The 22,352-nt window shown below is 35.7% G+C and overlaps 1 protein-coding gene across 1 annotated transcript; it reads right to left on the bottom strand.

Moving 5' to 3' along the window:
* Positions 1-79: 79 nt before the first annotated feature.
* LOC135218261 (peptidyl-prolyl cis-trans isomerase 5-like) lies at positions 80-16,038 on the bottom strand. Its single transcript, XM_064254434.1, has 4 exons — positions 15,855-16,038; positions 1,292-1,499; positions 465-649; positions 80-349 (listed from the first exon to the last, which is right to left on the bottom strand). The coding sequence occupies exons 1-4, from the start codon at positions 15,954-15,956 to the stop codon at positions 215-217; spliced, it is 630 nt and encodes a 209-aa protein (XP_064110504.1). The 5' UTR covers positions 15,957-16,038; the 3' UTR covers positions 80-214.
* Between the last annotated feature and the right edge of the window lie 6,314 nt (positions 16,039-22,352).

Genomic DNA, 22,352 nt, shown 5'->3' on the forward strand with positions numbered 1-22,352 from the left:
ATGCCCCCCCCCATCTTTTTTTTCTTAGATAGCCTTTGTAATCAAGAGAACTCATACACAGGGATAACAAAACAAAAACTAACTTTTGTAAAAACTTTTATTAGCTAAATACTGTAATCAAACATCTGAAAATGACCCTGCAAAATCAACAGGTTGAAACAAAATATTCCTCAGTAAGTTTATACTTGTGCTAAAGAGGAAAAACAACAATTTACTACTCTACAGCATCTGATCTTGGTACAGAAAATGGTTGCTCAACAGCATCCTCCCCAGAATCAGCTATCTTCACCTCATTTATAGGACGGTCACGACCATCTGTCTGTGTATTCTCAATGGCTTTCACAACATCCTGGAAGTATTAGGAAATCTTATTAAACCCCTTATATACTTTTATTTCCCTTTTATCTTCAAACTTGGCTTTATCTTTCATACTATAAAAAAATATCGGGCACTAAATTACATACCATCCCTTTGATAATTTTCCCGAAAACAACGTGTCTTCCATCCAACCAAGGAGTCTTTTTGGTGGTGATGAAAAACTGAGATCCATTGGTGTCCTTTCCAGCATTTGCCATAGATAACCATCCTATTCCATAATGCTTAAGCTTGAAGTTTTCATCAGGAAATCTATCACCATAAATACTTCTACCTGCAAGTATTAAAAACTATTAATCCAAGAATAGACAAAAAATAGATTAAAAAAAGTTCTTGAGCAAAACTGCAATTATAGATGCTGTAAGAGAAAACTAAGCCTTTTTGTAAGTCGGGTAACTATTATAAATTAAAAATTAATCTGAAAGGCTAGCCTTGTGCCAGCAACATGTACTTGCTCTAAGGAACAAATGTAAAGAGCTTTAAAAGACACGCTTTACAGCGAATATACTTTGAACATTGTTAAATTTTATGAAAGTTGGGCAATTGAGCTTGCAGTCAATGAAATATGTGGAAGGGTAACATGAGTTGGCACCTATCTCCAAACTGACTTCGACATATCTACCTTGTTACCAAGCTTCACAGATTGGATCAGCTATTACCACACGAGACTTTGTATTTTTGTAAGAACAAATAGCAAAATGGCATATTCAGACCTGGTGTACCTGCAAGTCTATGATTACTTAGCCTCCACTATAATACTGTTCTAAGCAAGGAAATGTTCATAATATGTCTAATTTATCCAATTTCTTGACAAATTTACCATAAAGTACTGTTTGGTACACTTAAAATTACTTAAAAGTACCGTACTGCACGAATGCAGCAATTACCAATACTTAACTCCGAATACTAAACTTACCTCCAGTGCCGTCTCCTTTAGTGAAGTCACCACCTTGAATCATGAAATCCTTAATAACTCTATGGAAAACAGATCCTTTGTAACCTTCACCAGCAGGGTTTACTGCTAGTTGTCTGAAGTTTTCTGCAGTTTTGGGAACAGTTGCTCCAAAAAGGCCAATCTCAATACGCCCAATGGGTTGGTCACCAATAGTTATGTCAAACCATACCTAATGGATACAAAATGTTCAAATTTAAAACATCATAAAAAATAATTTTACAAGCAATTTCTTATTAAAACCTGGGAAAAACATGGACCTATACTTCAGAAGTCACAAGCACTATTATTTTTAATGAAAACACAAAACACATTAAAACCTAAAATACTTATTGCTATTTAAAGAATTCAGTTCAGGTCCTATAACTAACCTGGTACTATCAACACACTTAACTTACATGATTTTGGCTGTTACAATCTGCTACTGTTGTATTAGGTTTCTATAATTATCAAGTACAGTAGTGGGTGCGCCCTACAGCAATATTTCTAACTAAGTGCAGAAATCCAAGATGAAATTATACATCTAAAGTAGGCATGAACAAAGTTGAAATACTTCAAACACAATGCAATACTTATTGGTGGGATTCAATACATGTAATAAGTGTTGCCAGAACAAACCTTTAAATTTATTTCGATAAGATTAGGTTACATCAGGGGTGTCAAACTCATGAGCCGCGAGGTGCCAAGAGATTTTTCAACTCTAGCTACTGTAAATGTTAGAACGGAGGAAAATTTAACTAAAGTTACTAAACTGTTAAAACGAGACATGAGTAGTTTTACCTTTCATTCATATGACAATAATTTATTAATTTATTTCATCTTAAGATTGCTGGCAATAAGGCTCTTTTTATTGCAAATCTTAATAAATGAGTCGTAAGGAATGGAATAAGTAATTATCAAATCTTTGATGGCCCTCGAGACCATAGCTAAGTGCATAATTGGCCCTCGAAAGGATTTGAGTTTGACACCCCTGGGTTACATCATCCTTGTAAAAATGTACTGTTGCGAACAAGTCCACTTGTTACACATTCTTGACTGCGAAAAATTACATGGTAACAATGTTCACTAAAGGGGATGGGGGAGGGCTCTTTCTCTGTAGCAAGAGTTCTACCAATCAGCTCTAAGAGCTGTTTTAGTGGGAGTCATTAGGTATGGTTGGAGAAAGCAGTGGAAAAAAAATTCTGAACAGGTTATGTTGCTGTAACTAAGATTACTGTCTCACTTTTAACATAAGTTTGTTTAATAACATTTCATTTAACTTTAAACTTTGGCGTTATCATTATCACCATATCTATTATATATCAATTAATCATTACCACCATATCTATTATTATATATAAATTACACGATACTTAAAATTTATCAAAATTTTAGTTATTTTGGTATTGGCGATAATCATGCACATCTTAAGATATTTTTAACCTTATCATGTAAGAAGTAGCTATCTGTTTACAGTATTGGTTGCAGTGTTTCCTACAATTACTACAATAGGAAGCTATAGAGGGAAGCAGCAGGGTGTTGAGTGTGTCCAACACCCTAGCTTTCTCTCTCATTAGATTATTAAAAATGACATGTCATGTAGAAATACAACTGCATAAGTGTGCAGTTCTGATATGACATTAAGACCCTCTAATCTTGACTAAACTAATTTTTTTTTTTTTTTGGGGGGGGGGGGCGGGGGGGGGGGGATGGAATTATTGTTGTTAAGCAGTCTTACAGGTTTTGAAATTTCAAAATGCGATTCAAACCGACAGGTTTCTTTATTTTGCTGTACTGATGTCCTCAGACTGGCTTTGCTGCTACTAAATTGGTGGGTAAGGTGGGCTAGCTGAGACTCCGATGAGTGGACATAGATTTGCTCCTGGATAGTGTGTGTGGCTAACAAAAAGCTTTACTTAAAAGATTTATTTATCTTTATTGTTTGCATATTTGTTATAGAGCTTATCCTAAAGCTAATATAGTAGTGATTTCTTTATAAATTCTTTAAAATGAGAACTCTAGGACAATAACATCAAATGGCATTTCTCCAAATAGCCCTTTCCACAATGGACAGGTAAATAACTGAAGGGGTCGTTTAACAACCGAGACATTCGTGTCTCTCTCTCTCTCTCTCTCTCGCTCCTTCTCTCCCTCTCTCTCTTCTCTCTCTCTCTCTCTCTCTCTGGTGGGATCACAAGTGAAGCAACAAGATCTCCCCTACTGACTTTGATCGTTCCAACTGACTAACTTTCCCCTCTCCCACACTTTCCTCTTCATGTTACTAAATACATGCAGGACAATTGGCTTACCGAAATACAGAACACACAAAACGCAAAAACATGTACTCGCCTTAGACTCGAGATACTCAGGCCGTCCTGCTGGATGTAGTCGTTGCGACACAACCACCTCTGAGTCTCACCAAAGATAGACAAGCACCAAAACCATACAACTCAAAAAACAACACCCCCCAAACACTATGCAAACAAATACCACAGCTTGAAAACAACACGACAAATCATACAACAACTCAAAACCAGCACAATAAACCACTAACACTGTCTCCAACAGACAAATCACAAAACCATCAAAATGCAAAAATCAAGTACAACAAACCTCTTCAGCTCAACAACCACCACACCCAATAACAACAGGCTACTTCTGCCTGACTGTCTTTTCCAACTTACTGACACCTTTCGACTTTCCGTAACAGACTCTCATCATAGACTGCTTCGGCAACCGCTCCAACAGACAACCCAGATGCTTACGCCTGCCATCAAAAGACTCCTAATTATCCATCCACCAATTATGATATCTCTCTCTCTCTCTCTTCACAAAAACACACGCACTTACATACTGTAATGTATTGAGAAACACTACTCTCTCATTCTACTATGTGAACCTTCTGGGAGTTGTTGTAAAGATCTCCCGCCATCCACAAACTGGGAAGCCAGCATAAGCATGGGTCTCCTTACTTGTAATTGATATACCATAATAAAGTACGTGAATGACCACCCTGTCTTCTTAGGACCTAAGTACTAAAGGACAAGAATGCAACAGTGGCGACGAGGAAGAACCCAGTGTACGAAGAGGTATGTCACATTGAAGGAGAGTTAGTGTACCAACGACAGCCGGCCGTATCTAGACCTAGCATACCAGTTTAGGCCTGGCCAACGTCCAGACTCCAGTATTCGAGTAGCCTGAATTCAGCTGTATTTGTTGGGGACTACCGAAGTTCCATACCCTGTCAGGAAGGATGGCAGCAGCAAGGAGACCGACAATTCCCGAGTTTAACCCAGATAAGTTGGAATTATCTTGTTGGCTGGATCTATTTTCCATGAATTGTGAAGTAAATGAAGTAACAGAGGCGACAGCAAAAAGGGCTTTGTTGCTTTCTTCAGTTGGAGTAGAGACATTTTCCACTATCTGTAAGTTAACAGCACCGAAATTGCCGTCTGCAGTTCCATTTGATGACCTAGTAAATCAACTAAAGTCGCATTTTATAACAAAACCAAGTTATCATAGAGCATTGTGTGATTTCCTACAGAGGAAGAAGAAAAGTAGTGAGTCCGTGAAGGAATATTATGCAGAACTAAAATTGTTAGCTCAACAGTGTGAATTTAATAGTGATTTTGACCGAAGGTTGAAGGAACAATTATTGGTTGGTATTGTAATGAAGTATATTTTAAGGTTTTATTAGCTGATCCTTTTGAGTTTAAATCATCTCCTCTCGTGAATTACTTGCCAAGGTTACCAATTTAGAAACTGCTTATGTTACTGAATGTAGTCCTACTTCAAGTTCTTTTATAGATAATAGGCCTGCAGGGACTGTTAACAAGGTTAGGCATAAAGTAATTAGGCCTAGGCCTAATTCTAGTGCAGACTCTAAAGGGAGAGGTAAAAGTGATTATTGTAAAGTTCAAAGTAAATGCATTCATTGGGGGTGGGCGCGATAACCATTTAGCTAATAATTGTAGATTTAAGAATGCTAAATGTTATTCCTGTGGCAAGGAAGGCCATGTTAGTACAGTGTGTCCCAATAAAAAGGCTAGAAATAAATCTAGGAATGTTAATACAGTGCATGATGTAGAGGAGTCTACTAGTAAGGATATTCCTGTTTAATGAAAGTTTCCCATGATTCTTATGATTTATTGAAACTTTTTGATGTTAATGTGAATTCTATTGATTTTGTCGATGATTATGAGGAACCATATAGAGAAATTTTAAGGTTAAATGGGTTTCCCCTAGAGTTTGAATTAGACACTGGCAGTGGTGCATCCACTATTTCACAGCATGATGCTAATAAATTGAATTTAAACCCCATTACCAACAAGGAAACGCTTAGCAAATTATGATAAAGCTGAAATGCAAGTGTACGGTGAAATAAATTGTGATGTTTCTTTTAAAGGCCAAATGGTCCAGGGACAAAAGTTTTTTGTTGTAGATAATGATTTAAATTTAGCAGGCAGGTCTTTGATGAAGAAATTGAAATACCAGTGGGTACAAATTGATAATGTGTGTGATGATAAATTTAAAGGTCCTCTTATTACCCCAAGTAGTGCATCTAGGCCTAAGCTTGATTGTGTAAAAATGTTCAATGAGTATCAGGTGGTGGAAGGATCACCCATTACAAATTATGAATGTCAATTAATGTTAAAAGAAAATGCTGTGCCTAAGTATTTTAAAGCTAGATCTGTTCCTTATCATTATAAATGTAAAATTGAGAATAGTTTGAAAGAACTAGAAAGTAAAAATATAGTGAGCAAGGTCGAGCATGCTGGAGATTGGGCCAGTCCTATTGTTCCTGTAATGAAGCCTAATGGTGAAATAAGGATTTGTGTAGATTGTAAGTATCTCAATACCCAAACCAGTGTTAATACCTTCCCATTACGAGATTGGATGATATTTTGGCAAATGTAGGTTCTTGTCAGTATATTTCGAAATTGGATTTGAAAAATGCATATTTACAGGTATCTGTGAGTGAAAATTCTCAACAATATTTGATTATGAATACTCATTTGGGATTATATAAGTTTCATAGATTGCCTTTTGGGTTGTCGTCAGCACCAGGTATATTTCAGAGGTTTGGTTTATCTCTGAATTATTGGCAAATATTGAGGGTGTTCATGTATTTTTTAGATGACATATTGATTGTCGGAGCTACCAAGGAGGAACATGACAAGAGTTTATGTAAGGTTTTATCAATTTTGCAACAGAGAAATGTTAAATTGAATAAAGATAAATGTATTATTGGTTCTAGGGAAGTACCTTATTTAGGATACATTTTAAGTTGTGATGGAATTCAAACCATGACCCAAAGAAAATAGAGGCAATTTTGGAAGCTCCAACCCCTCACTCTGTTCAGTCTTTAAAATCATTTTTGGGGCTATGTACTTATTACAATAGGTTTGTACCTCAGTTCAGCTCTATTTTTATGTCCTTTATATAATTTAACTTAAACCCAAAAGAATGTGGAGTTTCATTGGGCAGCAGTTCATGAAGAAGCTTTCAGAGTATTAAGGAAGCTTTGGGAAGAGCTGATATTTTGGATAATTTTAACCCCAATGCTACCATGATTTTAGAAGTTGATGCTAGCCCTGAAGGAGTGGGAGCTGTTCTTAAGCAAGAATATAAAGATAGAATTTCTACTATTTCTTTCAAAAGTAGAAAATTATCTAATGCTGAGTGTAATTATTCTCAAATTGATAGAGAGGCTCTATCCATTATTTTTGGAGTCGAGAAGTTTTCTGATTATCTTTTGGGTAGGAAGTTCGTTATCAGGACGGACCATAAACCCTTGACTCATCTATTTAACCCTAGTAAGTCTATTCCACAATTATCTAATGCTCGTATTCAAAGGTGGGCTTTATTTCTATCAGGTTTTTGATTTTAAAATTGAACACATTAAGGGAGTGCATAATACAGTGGCAGATGCTCTTAGTAGGCTACCATTGTGTAGAGATGATGCTGATTTTCATGTACCAGGAGAATATGTAAATTTGATTAATATTTTGTTGGATAAGAATTCTTTTGATGTTACAATGGTAAAAGAATGTATAGAAAGAGACACTGTTTTATGCAGAGTACGAGAATTATGTAAGGAAGGGGTTCCCCAAGGAAAAGGTGATGGAAATTTGTATGTTACCTTTCTATAAATTGAGAAATGATCTTTCTTTGCATGACAATGTATTACTCTATAGGAATCGTATTTTGGTTCCTGAGATGTTGAGAAAGCGTGTTATGGAAATGCTTCACGAGGGCCACCAGGGTATTGTTGCCATGAAAGCTGAAGCAAGGTCTTTGTATATTGGCCCAACATGGACCAAGATTTAGAACAAATAACTTCCAACTGTGCATTATGCATAACAAATCTCAAACATAAGGGCATTTCACCTTTATCTTGGCCGTCAGTAGATAGACCTTGGTCCCGCTTGCATGTAGATTATTGTGGACCCATTGACAACATGCAATATTTGATTATTATTGATTCCTTTTCTAAATTTATTGATGTCTATGCTTGCAAGAATATAACTTCAGAGGGTACCATACAATGTTTAAGGTCATGTTTTGCTAATTATGGTATTCCTGACACAATTGTATCTGATAATGCAACTTGTTTTATGTCTAGGGAGACTCAGAATTTCTTTCAGAAAAATGGTGTTAGACATTGTTCAGGAGCACCATATAATCCAAGTACAAACGTGCTTGCAGAACGGGCTGTCCGAATATTCAAACTAATTTCAAAAAGTTGATTGTAATTTGCCTGTAAAAACCAGAATGGCAAAATTTTTGTATACCTATAGACGTACAGTACAGTCTTCTACTGGCTGCTCCCCAGCTGAATTATTGTTTGGAAGGAAATTTAAGGGTCCATTAGATGTTATAATGCCATACAAAAGAGATGAGTGTTATGTTCATGAGTCTAAATTCAGAGTTGGCGATGCAGTATATGCCAAGAATTTTGGTAAAGGACCAGAATGGGTGGAAGCTAAGATTATCAAAGTTCTTGGTGAAAGAAATTATTTGGTTTCTGTAGAGGTTAATGGTATTTTGACTTGGAAGCGTCACCTTTCACAGTTATTTGAGAGAAAAATGTATAATACTAGAGTAACTGATGAAACCGTCATATTAGAAGATACAATGATTCCTTATGTTCCTGTAGTTTCTTCTCCCCGTAATGTACAAGGATTAGAAGAAACAAATAACACTATTCAGAACTCGGGTATGATTTGTAATCCCAATGTAGAAGTAGTAGGATCAGAGAACAGAGTAATTGTGATACTGGTGCCATTGTAAGAAAATCTACCAGAGTAAGTAAGAAACCTAGGAGACTCATTGAACAAATTTAAATTTTTGTCTGTTAACCTAAGGGGGGAGGAGTGTAATGTATTGAGAAACACTACTCTCTCATTCTACTATGTTGAACCTTCTGGGAGTTGTTGTAAAGATCTCCCGCCATCCACAAACTGGGAAGCCAGCATAAGCATGGGTCTCCTTACTTGTAATTGATATACCATAATAAAGTACGTGAATGACCACCCTGTCTTCTTAGGACCTAAGTACTAAAGGACGAGAATGCAACACATACTATCATACAGCAACATCAAACATGAAACACGACATATCAAACATACAAAAACATTTAAACTCTCAACACAATGACGCTCTCACTCCCACGCAACCCTCGAAGATGCTGTCAAATGTAACTACCATCATCACTCCTCCATAAGCTGATTGGTGGAACTCGTGCTAACGGAGGAAGAGCCCTCCCCTTCCCCTTAATAAACACTGTTACCATTTCAAATTCTTTCGGGAAGATGTAACAGTTGGATTTGTTCGCAACTGTACATACCAGCTTCAGCATCCCAGCCGCAAAGGTAAGACTCAGAACCAAATAGTTTAAATAAAACTTATAAAATAAAAACCTATATACAACACATGGCAAAGGCTCTAAAACAGCATAACCAGTTTGCCCCTTTCAATCAATCTACAGCAGTGCTTTTTACCTTGTGGCTTGCTTTTACAGAATCATTCTGATAAATTACACTGTATTATAATGAGTTGGGGAGTTGTGAATGTACAGTACAAGCATACCTTATCAGCAAGAATCTTTGAATGCTGACCAGGATTTGACCGATAAACAGTCCTGATTATTACTAAAACTAATTTTGCCAAGAGATTATATATCAGGGTGGAAATAACACATTTAAACCCAGGAACAGAATAGAAAAGAATACAGAATTTACAACAAAGGCCAAGCGCTGATCAAACCCATGAAGCGCTGCCTGTCGCTAGAATCGTTGCCTATTTGTTGCATATGGGTGACGACATTATTAAAGTTTTACTTTGAAATATCACAGTAAATTTAGTCCCACCCCTTAGCTTTGTTTGTATGACATCAAGAATCACCAACCATTCAGCTCACTGTTGAACATAGAAGTCGTCAGATATCTACTGAATTCGGGTATAATCGTAAGCCCTCCTTCAGTAGGGGGCCAGGCCAAGGAGGCTTTTGTACTGAGGTTGAGCTATGATTGGAGATTTTAGTTTGTTTTGAAATTTTACGGAGACTGGCTTCTTATGATGTTACCACCGATTCATTGTCATCAAATAGCGATTTCAAAATAGATAACGCAAAGGATAGTAATACAGTTGACCCCCCGCCATTCGTGAACTCTCAATTTGTAGACTTCTATTCACGGATTTTTGTATGGAACACAAGCATTATTTGCGGAAATTTTGCCCATTCCTGGTATTCACCGAGAAACATTCACAAATCACTATTTTCATAACATTTTTGTAAGTAAATGCACTTTTTGTGCTAAAACTAATAAAACTACTTGGGTATAAGCATTTTTTGAGATTTTTGTGTGGGGTGGGGGGTGTGTGTTTAAGTATTCGCAGGTATCACTGTATTGGTTTAGGCCATCGATTTGGAAAGAACCGGGTGGGAAAGAGGTGCCAACACTTCTATAGCCCATAAATTCACCAATGAAAACTTTTACACTAGCTAAAATTACAAGTCTGGTGTCTCAGGACTTCAGTTCTGCTGACTTGAAGGGAGAATGCACTGCTTCTGTCTCACATGTCTTTTGTAAATTTGGTCATAAATATACCAAGTGGTTGCTGTTGGTTTTGTTCTTGTCTTTTATGATAGCATGTCAGTTGTAAATGTAATTTTGCAAGAAAAAGTTCAAAGCAATATTAGAAAAAACAGGTACAAATTAAAAAAAGTTACTGAATCTTTGTTCTTGGTAATTTTACGTACATATTTTCAACAAATATAATAAGAATGTTACTGATTCTATTTCTTATCTGTTTTGATATTGTGAGGTGTAATTATAATTTTTTTAATAAAATAAAACTATTTACTACAAAAAACTTTATTTTAATAAAATTTATGATGGTCTTGTAAAAGAGGCCAAACAAAGGGTTGTAAATAAGTAATTTTCAACTTCTTGTGGATGGTAGGGAAATTTTTAAAGAATTTTTTTGCTTTCACTATCTGCATTTGCATATCTTCCTCTTTCCATTGATGTTTTTTTTCCATAAATTGGCCGAGCTCAAAGTTTACATGGCCTGGGGAGCTGCATATTGATTTTTTTTACCAGTCCAGTATGGGTAAGGTTACCTGAAAAGCTTATGCAATATTTCATACAGCTATGCTAAAGATTAACCTATTATGCCTCAGTCAGACTAGACAACATAAATTAACTTAAACCAAGGATGAACTACACTTGGTCGTGTATCATTCACAATTCGGGAGGATGCACAGGCTCTGAGGAGAGCATTCAAGTACAGTAATATGAAACTTAACAGACCTCAACACAGACTTTTGTATTTAGGTTACTAGCTACCATATCACAATAGGAGTCGTCAACATCTCTTTCCCAAACAATAACACGGCTGGTGGGCAAAAAGCCTTTCTGCTTCACTACTGTAACAGACAAACGTTGACCTTTCAAGTTAATCTGCACCTTATTGCTAAGCGATGGTTCAGTCATGTAGGAAGCACTAAGTGGGGAAAGGGAAGCCAAGTATCCTGGCATTGTATTCCCAACGAAAGTGACAAGGAAAGGAGAAATGAGTGGCTGGCAGCCACTCAACTGTCCAACTCATGAGAGGCTTAAAGAGAATCAAGATGAAAGAGCAGTGGGACAGAGCACTTCGCAACCTAGCCTAAATTGCTCAGGAGGTATATTTGCTCAGTAAATGAATATAATATAATTAGTATTAATTTCATGTATATGACACTTAAAATTTAATCTGCAAAACATTACCTAGATCGACATTTAAAATAATATTTTCCTGCCACCACCAATATATGGACAGTTTTCAACCATACGTATCTTATTTGTCCTATCTTTTAATTTGAAGTTGACCTTTATTAAATAATATACATAATCTTAGGCAAAATATTAGAGCATAAAATCATTTTTCTATTGAAATATTCAATTTACATATTTTCGTTGACATCGTTTTGGAAGGTTGCTAAAAATCATACGATTTCACAACATAGAAAATTCAAAACTTTATTGCTCCACCACATTCCTATATAATTATTTCAACCCATATACCAACAATAAATAATGTACATAAAAATATAATTCCATGTTTTTTTAGTAAAAAAATAATGATAGAATTCACAGGAGCAACAGTTGGGATTCACAGAAAATGGATGAAGATAAAGGACTAATTCAGACCATTTCATTTCACTATCCAGAGCGCAGTGACACAGACAGCTTGCCCTCATGTGAAAGTTGTTTGAAACTACTAGGTTCTAAACCTTTATGGAAAGCAAATAGAATGTTTTTCCTCTTGTGGGAAGTGAAGTTAACAGTCTGAAAACTTGAAAATATAAATGAGAATATTTCTTTCACATTTTGAGAAATTAATACAGCACTACACAAGAATTAATATAAAACGTTAAAAGCAAGAAAAAATCCTTACCCTGCCATACATGTAAAGTGTGCACAAAACACTTGACAAAGCTAAATTAGATGAGAGCGTCATCTGCTATTGTTTGATTTTGCCCAACAGATACTGTGCATGTGCCAGATATGTTTCATTGTTTACAAAAATTAATCTCCCCTATTAACCTTAATTTTTTCCAAGCTAGCACCTAATATGGAAGCGATATTAGTTTTATTTTTCTATAGTAGCTATCTCTTAAAATGAATATTAGGTGTAAAGTATGTACAGGTTAGTTTAGCAATGAAGTGGATCTGCTGTTAAATGTTTGATATAGCGATAGAATTGCTGTCAGGTGTTCAATATGGAGATGGAATTGCTGTCAGGTGTTAGACATTGCGATTGAATTGCTGTCAAGTGTTTGATATTGTGATGGAACGGCCATCAAGTGTTCAACATTGCAATGGAACTGCTATCAAGTGTTCGACATTGAGATGGAACTGCTGTCAAATGTTCGATATTGAGATGGAACTGATGTCAAGTGTTCGATATTGAGATGGAACTGATGTCGTGTGTTTGATATTGAGATGTCACTGCTGTCAAGTGTTCAATATTTAGATGGAATTGCTGTCAAGTTTCGATAGCTACTATTTACAAAATATTAAAATGCAGACCATAACAAATGGTGTTTGATGCTTCATTGACTTTGTTACTACAGTATCTGAAAGGTTAAACCGTACATAAGGTGATTAATAGACTACAGTAGGTTGCTACTGCAAAGCTTTTAATTTTAATTTAGCCGTACCTAGGTAGGGTAAAGCAACGCTGTGCGGTCATTGATCCGATAAAAGGTCACTTTTTTCACTCGATATTTAATTGGTGAAACAACAATTCAATATTTAAGCTTAACATTCAAAAGATTGAAGTTTCGCTAACAAAATGAGATATAGGAAACTGCCATATGAAGTAAAATATGTGTTCAAGGCAGTTTTTAAATCCAATATAGCATGGTATCGTTGTGACTGCCAGTCAGTTCTACACTCGTGGACACATCCTTTCCAGCCTTCCCGGCACTCATTTGAACAATATTTGTATACATATATGTAACATTTATTGATATTACTCCAGATTGTAGTTGTAATCAGCACAACAAAATAATATTTTGTTGCTTATATTTGTGAAAGTATGAGACATCTTATTCTCGGGGTTATGTTTTGAACTATAATGCATTTTTACCTTGTAATCAGTGGTTTTATCCTTACTGCCATCACATCTGAAACTCCACAGTGCTTATTAGATTGTAATTATACACATTTAGATCTTAATTCACTCCAAATTCCACTAAGTACGTGAGTGTTTGTTTACAGCAAAGCCATGGCAGGAATAATTCTTCAGCTTTGTTATACGTCTGGCAGCCAGAATCCATGAGTCTAGCAGACGACGGTTTAGTGAATCATTTATAACAAAATATTTGTACTTTTTTGCTATCACTTTTCATTTATTTAAGTCTGTATTACTAATCTATATAAATTTTAATAATTGTATGGCTGAAATAATTTAATTTTTAATATAATTGTACAGCTGAAACAAAAGTAACCTTTAATGCATGCTAGGAATGGCAAGTCATTGTTGCCAATCTAGTGGAGCTTGACACATACGCCAATACCTTAACAAACTGTTTCCATGAATTCTAGATGTCATAGTAATGGAATAATGATAAAACTGCTGAAATTTATGTATATATATTACAAATAGATATGCTAAATTTACTTATTTCCACAGTTTTGTGCAAGTCTTATTCCAAGTTTGGAGGGTAAACACAAACCAATAGACAACAGCGATAAAAAATTTTCACAGCAAAACCGATGAAATTTGTCATGAATCTGGTTATTTTACAACAACGAATATTTTAAAATGAATTATCATAATACATAATAAATTTATGCCATTCATAACCTTATTCTAGTATCTAACTAATTATCTAAATGTTATGTAGCGCACACCTCCTCCTCCTCCTCTTCCCGAACAATCGCCATGATGCCCTGGCCACAAGCGTAAATACCATTGTCATTTAAGACTGTTGTGAAGAAAGTGTCCCAGTTTCTATGGGTACGAGTGGTGTGCGGATTTAGCACAGGAAATGGGAAGTCTGTTTACACAAGTTACTCTGCAAACATCGAGATGGCGTGAATTTTTTAATATGTTAGGTGTTTAAATAAACATTTCAAAAGCGTCACGGAGGTAAGTTAACACTGCGCATGGCTAGACTTTCATTAACTTCTGTTTAATAGGAAATTATGGCCTTAATTTCTTACTTGGGAGAAATCACTTTAGCCTACTTCATGAGGAACGTAGAGGTCTCAAGGTGTTGCTTCCATGGAGGTTAGCTTGTGACTGACCTCTAACTTAGCTTACTGGCAGTGCTAAAGTTATTTTTGGGAAAGTGACCGCGCTGGCATACAGGTGGCTGCCTGGCTGCACAACGCTGTTTTACCCTAATTTACAAAGACTTCACTTGCCTATTTTATTTTGGCGTCAATAACCTCGTCGTTGCAACGCCAGCAAGAACTAACAAACCAATCAATCAATCAATCAGTTATTTTACTTCGTAAGATATGGCAGTTTTGGTAGATCTATATTACTATTCTGCGGCGGCCTAGACTATGGCAGCTGCAGTTTTTCTTTGAAGTTTTACCTCCTGAACAAGAATTTTAAGTAACATTTATTTGGACGACTGTAATTAACCCCCATGGGCCAGTACTAAACACAGCAAAATACATTAGATGCCCTAATCCCTAGTGGATGTTGTATTCGCGGTTAAGTTCCTTGCAGTACGTGTGGAACTATTCTTTAGAATTACCGCAGTTTCAGATAGTAGGTATATACCTCATTTTGTAGACAAAACTTCAGTCTTTTGAATGGTCTGCTTAAATATTTAATTGTATTGTTGTTTCACCAATTAAATATAGAGTGGAAAAAGTGGCCTTTTGATGGGTCAATGACCACACAGCAGTGTTTTCCCCAATAAAATTTTGCCATTGGCCCTATGCCAAGCACTGGGGCAACTAACTAGTAAAGCCATTCAGCGGTGAAACGGAAATTGACAGGTACTACCTATAAGGTTAGATAGGTGTTACGGGGGAAAACCTCGCAGTTGCACCATGAAACAATTGTTAGGAGAGGGTGGACGCTAAGATGGAAGAAAGAGAATATGAACGGAGGTACAGTAAATGGAAAGTAGTTGCAGCTAGGGGTCGAAGGAACGCTGCAAAGCACCTCAAGTTATGCCCACATTGCACCGAATGAGGTGCACTGCTGGCACTAGCCATCTACGGAAGCAAAACTTTTCTGACAGTTACCCTGTAGCTAGTAACTAACCCAGCGACTGAGTGGGCGTACGACTCTGATGAACTATGACAGTCTCGACTAAGGTTACCGCGATCAGACCGATTGTTACAAGTTAAAGCGTCCAACACAAAAGCCCCAACAGCACACCTTGTGTACATTCGTCAGCACGCAAGAAACTTCGTGCAATACACGAAACACGGAACTCTACAACGACAAAACTAGAGCTAACGTGGCACAACGATGAAGCTTTCTCGGCTCGGAATCCTCCACCAGGCCACTTAATTTCTCTTACCTTGTTTGTGACTTTAGGGCCTTTGTCTGCATTTTGCCCCTCGGTTTTCTTAAAAACCGTAAAGACGATGAAGATCGTCGCAAGCACCCCTAACGCCTTCATGATGAGTTTGACTATTCTACCGGTCGACCCCAGCTTTTCAAGCCACCTCGACAACGCCGCTAGACGCTGTCATGGAACCCAGTGTCAATAAAACAGGTTGGAAGTTAGCGGCTTATGCTACATTCTCTTATTTCTCTTCAGTACTCGTCATTCAGCACATTTTGATCTCATTTCAACTTTAACTGTGATAAAATATAATTAAAATCAATATAATCCCAACAAATAGATAATAATAACATCCTGTAGTAAAAGATGCTACTTTTGACGTCAGATTATTAGCAAAATCCCTGTAAACACTGTAAACCTGTAACCTCGGTAGTGTCCCCTCCTTACTTATGAAATCCAACGTTAGTTTCTAATTCTTACAATCACATATTATGTAAAATAATTCATTGTCTGAAATATAAGTACCTAAAACCTTGAAAATCTAGAAATGTGTCAAAATTGCTATACGTACTATATTAAACAGGTTCTGAGAACTACACACATGGGAAATTACGATTGGTTCCTTTGCTGATGTTGCCATTCCACATTATGTTTTGTTTGCTAAGGAAATTATTCGAAATAACGGGGCAAGGAAGCTTCAGTTTATAATCACAACTGGAGTCAGAATTGTACATCTACAGGGAATCAAAGTTTATAAAAATTTAAGAAGAGGGAGCAAAATACCTCTACCTATAATTTTAACGCAACCAAAATTTCAAAAGTCGACGCTAGACACACCCTTCACCCGCCAAGCAAGCAAACATCACCACTAACCCTATATGCAAAGCGTGACTACAGCTTAATATCATGAGATGTTTGCGCTATTTTCATGTAGTAAAGTATTTCATAACAATTTGACAAGTTAATAATCACTTTAAATTTATCAAGCGTGAAATTTTGTCCAAACTAAGACCTTAATTTGCAATACAACTGTTCACATTTATCACCATAAAATGAAACCGACAGTAGCCACAGCGACATTGTTACAAATTTTTACAATAATGAGATCCATGAGAAAACAGATTAGACGCTAGCAACGGCTGATCGGAGAAGCCGCACCCAGATATACAAATCAAAGGGCGCAAAACAAAAACAAACAATCAAACGTATAAATAAATAACAACGCAGTCGGAATTACCTTTCTCAAGCATTCTAGTCCTAGGAGCAGCTCCGTCTGGAGTTTAAAGAGATTCGGAGAATGTTTATCATCGGGTAACTGGCGTAAAAATAAGTTCCACTAAAGCAGTTTGCCATTTTAAGATGATGTTTTGAAGCATTTAAAGGTATGCAGTAAGATGGTAAATTTTTAGTTCTAGTGTTTCACGCTCTCATATATAGGCCATGTAGACAATCCCACCTCAAAGCAAACCTTGATGTCCGTGTTTCTTGTTCGTTCATTCGGGATAAAGTCCGAAATAAAAACAAACCACCACATTCATCAATTCAATAATTGTAGTTAACCCAGGTCCCCGGTTAACCGTAAAATTCAGCCTTTTTCCATTGAGTCACTATAAATTTTCATAAAAGAAAATAAAAATGAACTGTCGTAACTGTCCTTATGTAAATTTAATTTTCTAAAAATCTAACTTTATAAACAGGGTAGTTTTGGTTGTGTAAATACAGTACTTAGAGTCTCAAACTGTCTAGGTTAGCTAAGAATACCACTTTAGGGATGTAGTTTACCCCTCTCAGCAGTTTATACACACTCATAAACATCAAAGCGAAGCTACCTAAATTCATTATTTTTTTGTTACAGGAATTCCAGTTGGTTGACTGAGCCCTCCATCCTACTGTATATATATATTTGTTTGATAGTTTGTTGTTCCAGTATTTACAGTTTACATAAAATTAATTTATTGTGACGTGTAACTGTTATAAAGCTAGCCATGCTCGTCCCAAGATTTTTCTGTTATAGTTACGCAAGGTTTGCCTTAAATTTGATAACCGTACCTCAGCCATATAAAAGCCACAGCGGTGATACTTACTACATATGTATATATATATATATATATATATATATATATATATATTATATACATATATATATATATACATAATACATATGCATGTATATATACATATATAATGATTTATTTGTTTATTTTAGTCATTGGTGTTGGTTTATAATTTAGACTCAAGAATTCTTTGGAAAAAAATGTGATATTAACACCAACTGTGATAACTAAATAGTCATGGACTATAATTTTTTATGTATGCTTTTTTCTTTAACTAATCTTATCGTCTGTTTTAATTACGTAGTCTTTAGGGCAAATACATACATACTACATACATACATACATCTACTATATATATATATATATATATATATATATATATATATATATATATATATATATTATATCACATCTGTGATTTATATACAAGTATTAAGCTACAAATGGAACACGAAGGAGAGGAAAACCTAAGACCAGGTGGAGAGATTACACTAGAGATGATATGAGGGAGAAGGAAGTACAGGAGGATATGACACAGGACAGAGGTAGATGAAAGAGACTTATTAAAAACGGCGACCCCGAATAGGGATAAATCTGGGAAGAAGAAGTCGTTTAATTTCCAATTCGCTCTAGCTCAGTAATAATATATGGATATACACTTATAACGAAGGAGAATCATAGTTGATAAGAAGTTCGTTTTTTCGGGCTCTCGATCCGCCGAACGAAGGTCTAGTCTAGAGAATTATTTTCTAGACCTTGCGCCGAATACGAGAACTCATGACGTTCAGTGACGCCTTATACTGTATTCGTTTAACCTATATGATTTTTTTCCAAGGTAGAACGACTTGGATATTAAACGAAATTTGTAGCTTAATGCTTATATATATATATATATATATATATATATATATATATAATGATATATATATATATATATTATATATATATATATATATATAATATATGTATATATATATATATATATATATATATAATATATATACTTATATATATATATATACAGTTTATATATATATATATATATATATATATATATATATATATATATATATATATATATATATATATATATATATATATATATATATATATATATTTATACATATATACATACATACGTACATACACACACATGGCTAAAATAAGTAAATAAATGAACGCACAATCATAAGTAAGCGTTAATTTAGCTATCACACAGAAGCTGTATAGTAGGTGAGCCAGCCAAATCCAGAATGAGGTCCTCAAAAATCACATCGCGCCTCGTTAAAATGTAACAATAATTATAGGAAAAGGAAAATCTCCAAACGTCGCAAAGTTTTGAGGTGTTGTACTGGTATATTTATATGAACATTCAAGCGATATATATTGACTATTGCACTGTCATTTACCCATAATCGTGTTATCGCACTAAAGTTACAAAAAGAAGAAGCTGGGAAAACACAGTGTTAGCATTTTGATATAGCAAAATAAATCAGTATTTGCAACTAAGAGCTGGAAAATTATACGGAGACTAATTAATAATGTTATTCATATCGAAAACCCTTCATGCTTTTCTGGCAGCCAAATTACTGCTGTGATCACCATCCTCAGATACCACAACCGTTTGATCGACTAGAAATGACTCTAGGAGCAGAAAGCATCATGAGACGCGGTTAACCGAATGATTTGTTCTTTATTTCCATTCCACTGAAACATCTTCCAGCACTTGCAGTTGTCACAGGAATAGTCAACATAACTCTCAGAGCAACTCCATGGTCACCAGTGTCTCCTGCAGAATCCTCCTCCTGATACATATCAGAAATTCTCTTGTAAGAAGGAAGGAGAATATTTTTATGCTTACGCAAAACCAGTAGTAAACAGTTCAACCCTGCTTCCTATTATTACTTGTCACTTTTCCCTGTCTTTCCACTTACCAAGTCTTAGTATGGAAGTTTTCTAACACCAAGCTTCTCTTATTTTTGTATCACAACTTACCAACAATGGAATTATCATGAGTGGGAAATATCATAAATGGAGTTAAAATGATTGACTCAAGTTTTCAAATCACTGGTGAACAATTCATTAATCTATATTTCAGTATTCAGTGCAATGGTTCCTCAGAAATTACAAATAATATAATATTTAAAGAACAAATTTGTCACACTGATCTTCTGATAGCAAACGGCTCAAATAAGCCTTCAATTATGCAAATTATGCTTTTTACATCCATACGCAGCATCTTTATCAATCTTTATCAATTCAGTTACATCACAATAAAATCTAAGCTTTTCTGAAATTTTATACATAAATTCTACATTTATCGCGGCCAGTGATTTCGACCAATCCACATTAGTTGAAACAACCTGCCCATAATGATGCATCAGCTTCACTTATAAGCGCCGTCGCCAACATAAAAAAAACTGTTCGTCAATACAAGCAAAGGTACTTTCTATGATTTTTGGCGACCATTGTGTAATCAAAAGCAAGATTATTGGTCTAAAGTTACTTAAATTCACTGTTATTCTTCAGAGCTAATTAGGCGACCCCTTTGTTCGTATAATTACGTAAAAAGATACATTTGATAATGTTAATCAGTTTCAGTTGTGATGCAGGAATAAGAGAAGCTTTAAACCATTATAAGACCATACGGGCATTAGCCCTACCTTATTTCGGAGCCAATTACTTACTTCTTTTGTTGCAATAAAATTTTCTTACTTTTCAGTAATTTTATGTTGTAATTCCAAGAAAACTACTTGGATTTTAAAGTCCCATTCGTGTCTTGATTAAACTTTCCATGATACTGAAAAAAAACATAGTCTTCGATTTCCTACGAGTTCTACAAATAAGACTCATCATTGGTACTTATTCATTTTGAACTATTGGGTGAGAGCTTTACTTTTCTGACCAAGTGATTGGAAAGTTTTGTCCCATTGCAATCTTCCATTTATGGCCAATCCCAAAATCTCGTCCTTTATACTTGCTTATTTCCTCAAATTTATAACTTTTGTTGTTGTAGCTATTTCATATAAATAACATTATTATGAGTACTTGCACGTTTCCAAACTGAGTAGTTTTAGAAAAGTGTAGTCATCATGCGGCGGCATTCTGAACAGATAGAGTAAAGTTAGAACGCTTGGAATCCGCCAAAAGTGCCATACTAATAATGCAAACTGCAACCCATCATAGTAAATGGACACAACAGAGCTGACTTCCGTGACGTCGTGTTACTCGCGTCAATTCTCTGCTGAACCGGTTAGTTTCTAACGTGTTCATCGATTCCTCGAGTCTGTTGTTGGAGTAACAGAGCACCGAACTCAGGACAGACCATCCACGTAAGCAACGCGTCTGAATTAGAATAGAATAACATAGAATATAGAATTTAGGTCAATGGCCAATTGCTGGTGCCCATGAGGTCAGTCAACGCTGAAACGAAAATTGACAGTAAAATGGTTTGAAAGATGTAACAGGAAGAAAACCTCGCAGTTGCGCTATTAAAAACTTGTAAGGAGAGGGTGGAAAGTAAGATAGTAGAAAGAGAATATGAACGGAGGTACACTAAAAGGAATGACAGAATTAAAATGGATGTAATTTAGAGTACTGATAAACAACCTTGAGACTTGCACGCAACTTGAGGAAATTCAACGACTTTTTAATGATTTAGAACCAGCCTCAGTATGATCATACTATTATAGTTACCTCAGCTACTCACTGGCCCTTAGTATCATCAGATTCCGAAGATGATTTTACGAATCTGCAGTTTACCAAACCCACAAAAAATGTCATGTGAAATAAAACTACAATAAATGAATTCTGGGTTCAAAATTCAAGCTGTGAAACTATAGCCGACTCTGAAAGTAGCAAGCTTTTTAAAATATGCACACACTGACTAAACAAGAATTTCAGAAATGTAAGTTTATTGGTAGTTCCGGTAATTCATTCATAGGAGCACTTTAGATTCCTAAAATTGTTTTGCAGCTTACAATTGCTACTCACACGGAGAGTTAATCGTTGTGAATGGTTATCGCAGTGTCGTTAAATGATACTGCACCCAGAGAGATTTACCAAATACAAGCGAAACTTCTTAACCGTTGGTTTCAAAACGTTCTGATTCTGTATTCAATCAAAGGCAGGCTGGAGTGCACTACATAACGAACGATCTCTGCCACCAGTTTCCAATACAGCCGCTGCAAAGCATTCCGCCTGGGAATAATGAGCGCACAACTCAGAATTTTATTATGTTCTTTAATGCAGGTTGAAGTTACCTGTTATTTCTTAAAGTTTGAGAGATCCAAAAAGAGATCAATAATATGGATCAGCGAATACTGCAGGGAGAAGAATTGTTTCCTCGCCATATTTTTTACTCAGCTGCCAGAAGTACGTCTTGGTAACCTGGCAATTGCCAGACACGCATCTAAAAGTGTATAATACGAGCACTCAGAATGCCTGAAATCCAATT

This window comes from Macrobrachium nipponense, chromosome 9, assembly GCF_015104395.2.
Source record: "Macrobrachium nipponense isolate FS-2020 chromosome 9, ASM1510439v2, whole genome shotgun sequence".
Taxonomy (NCBI): domain Eukaryota; kingdom Metazoa; phylum Arthropoda; class Malacostraca; order Decapoda; family Palaemonidae; genus Macrobrachium; species Macrobrachium nipponense.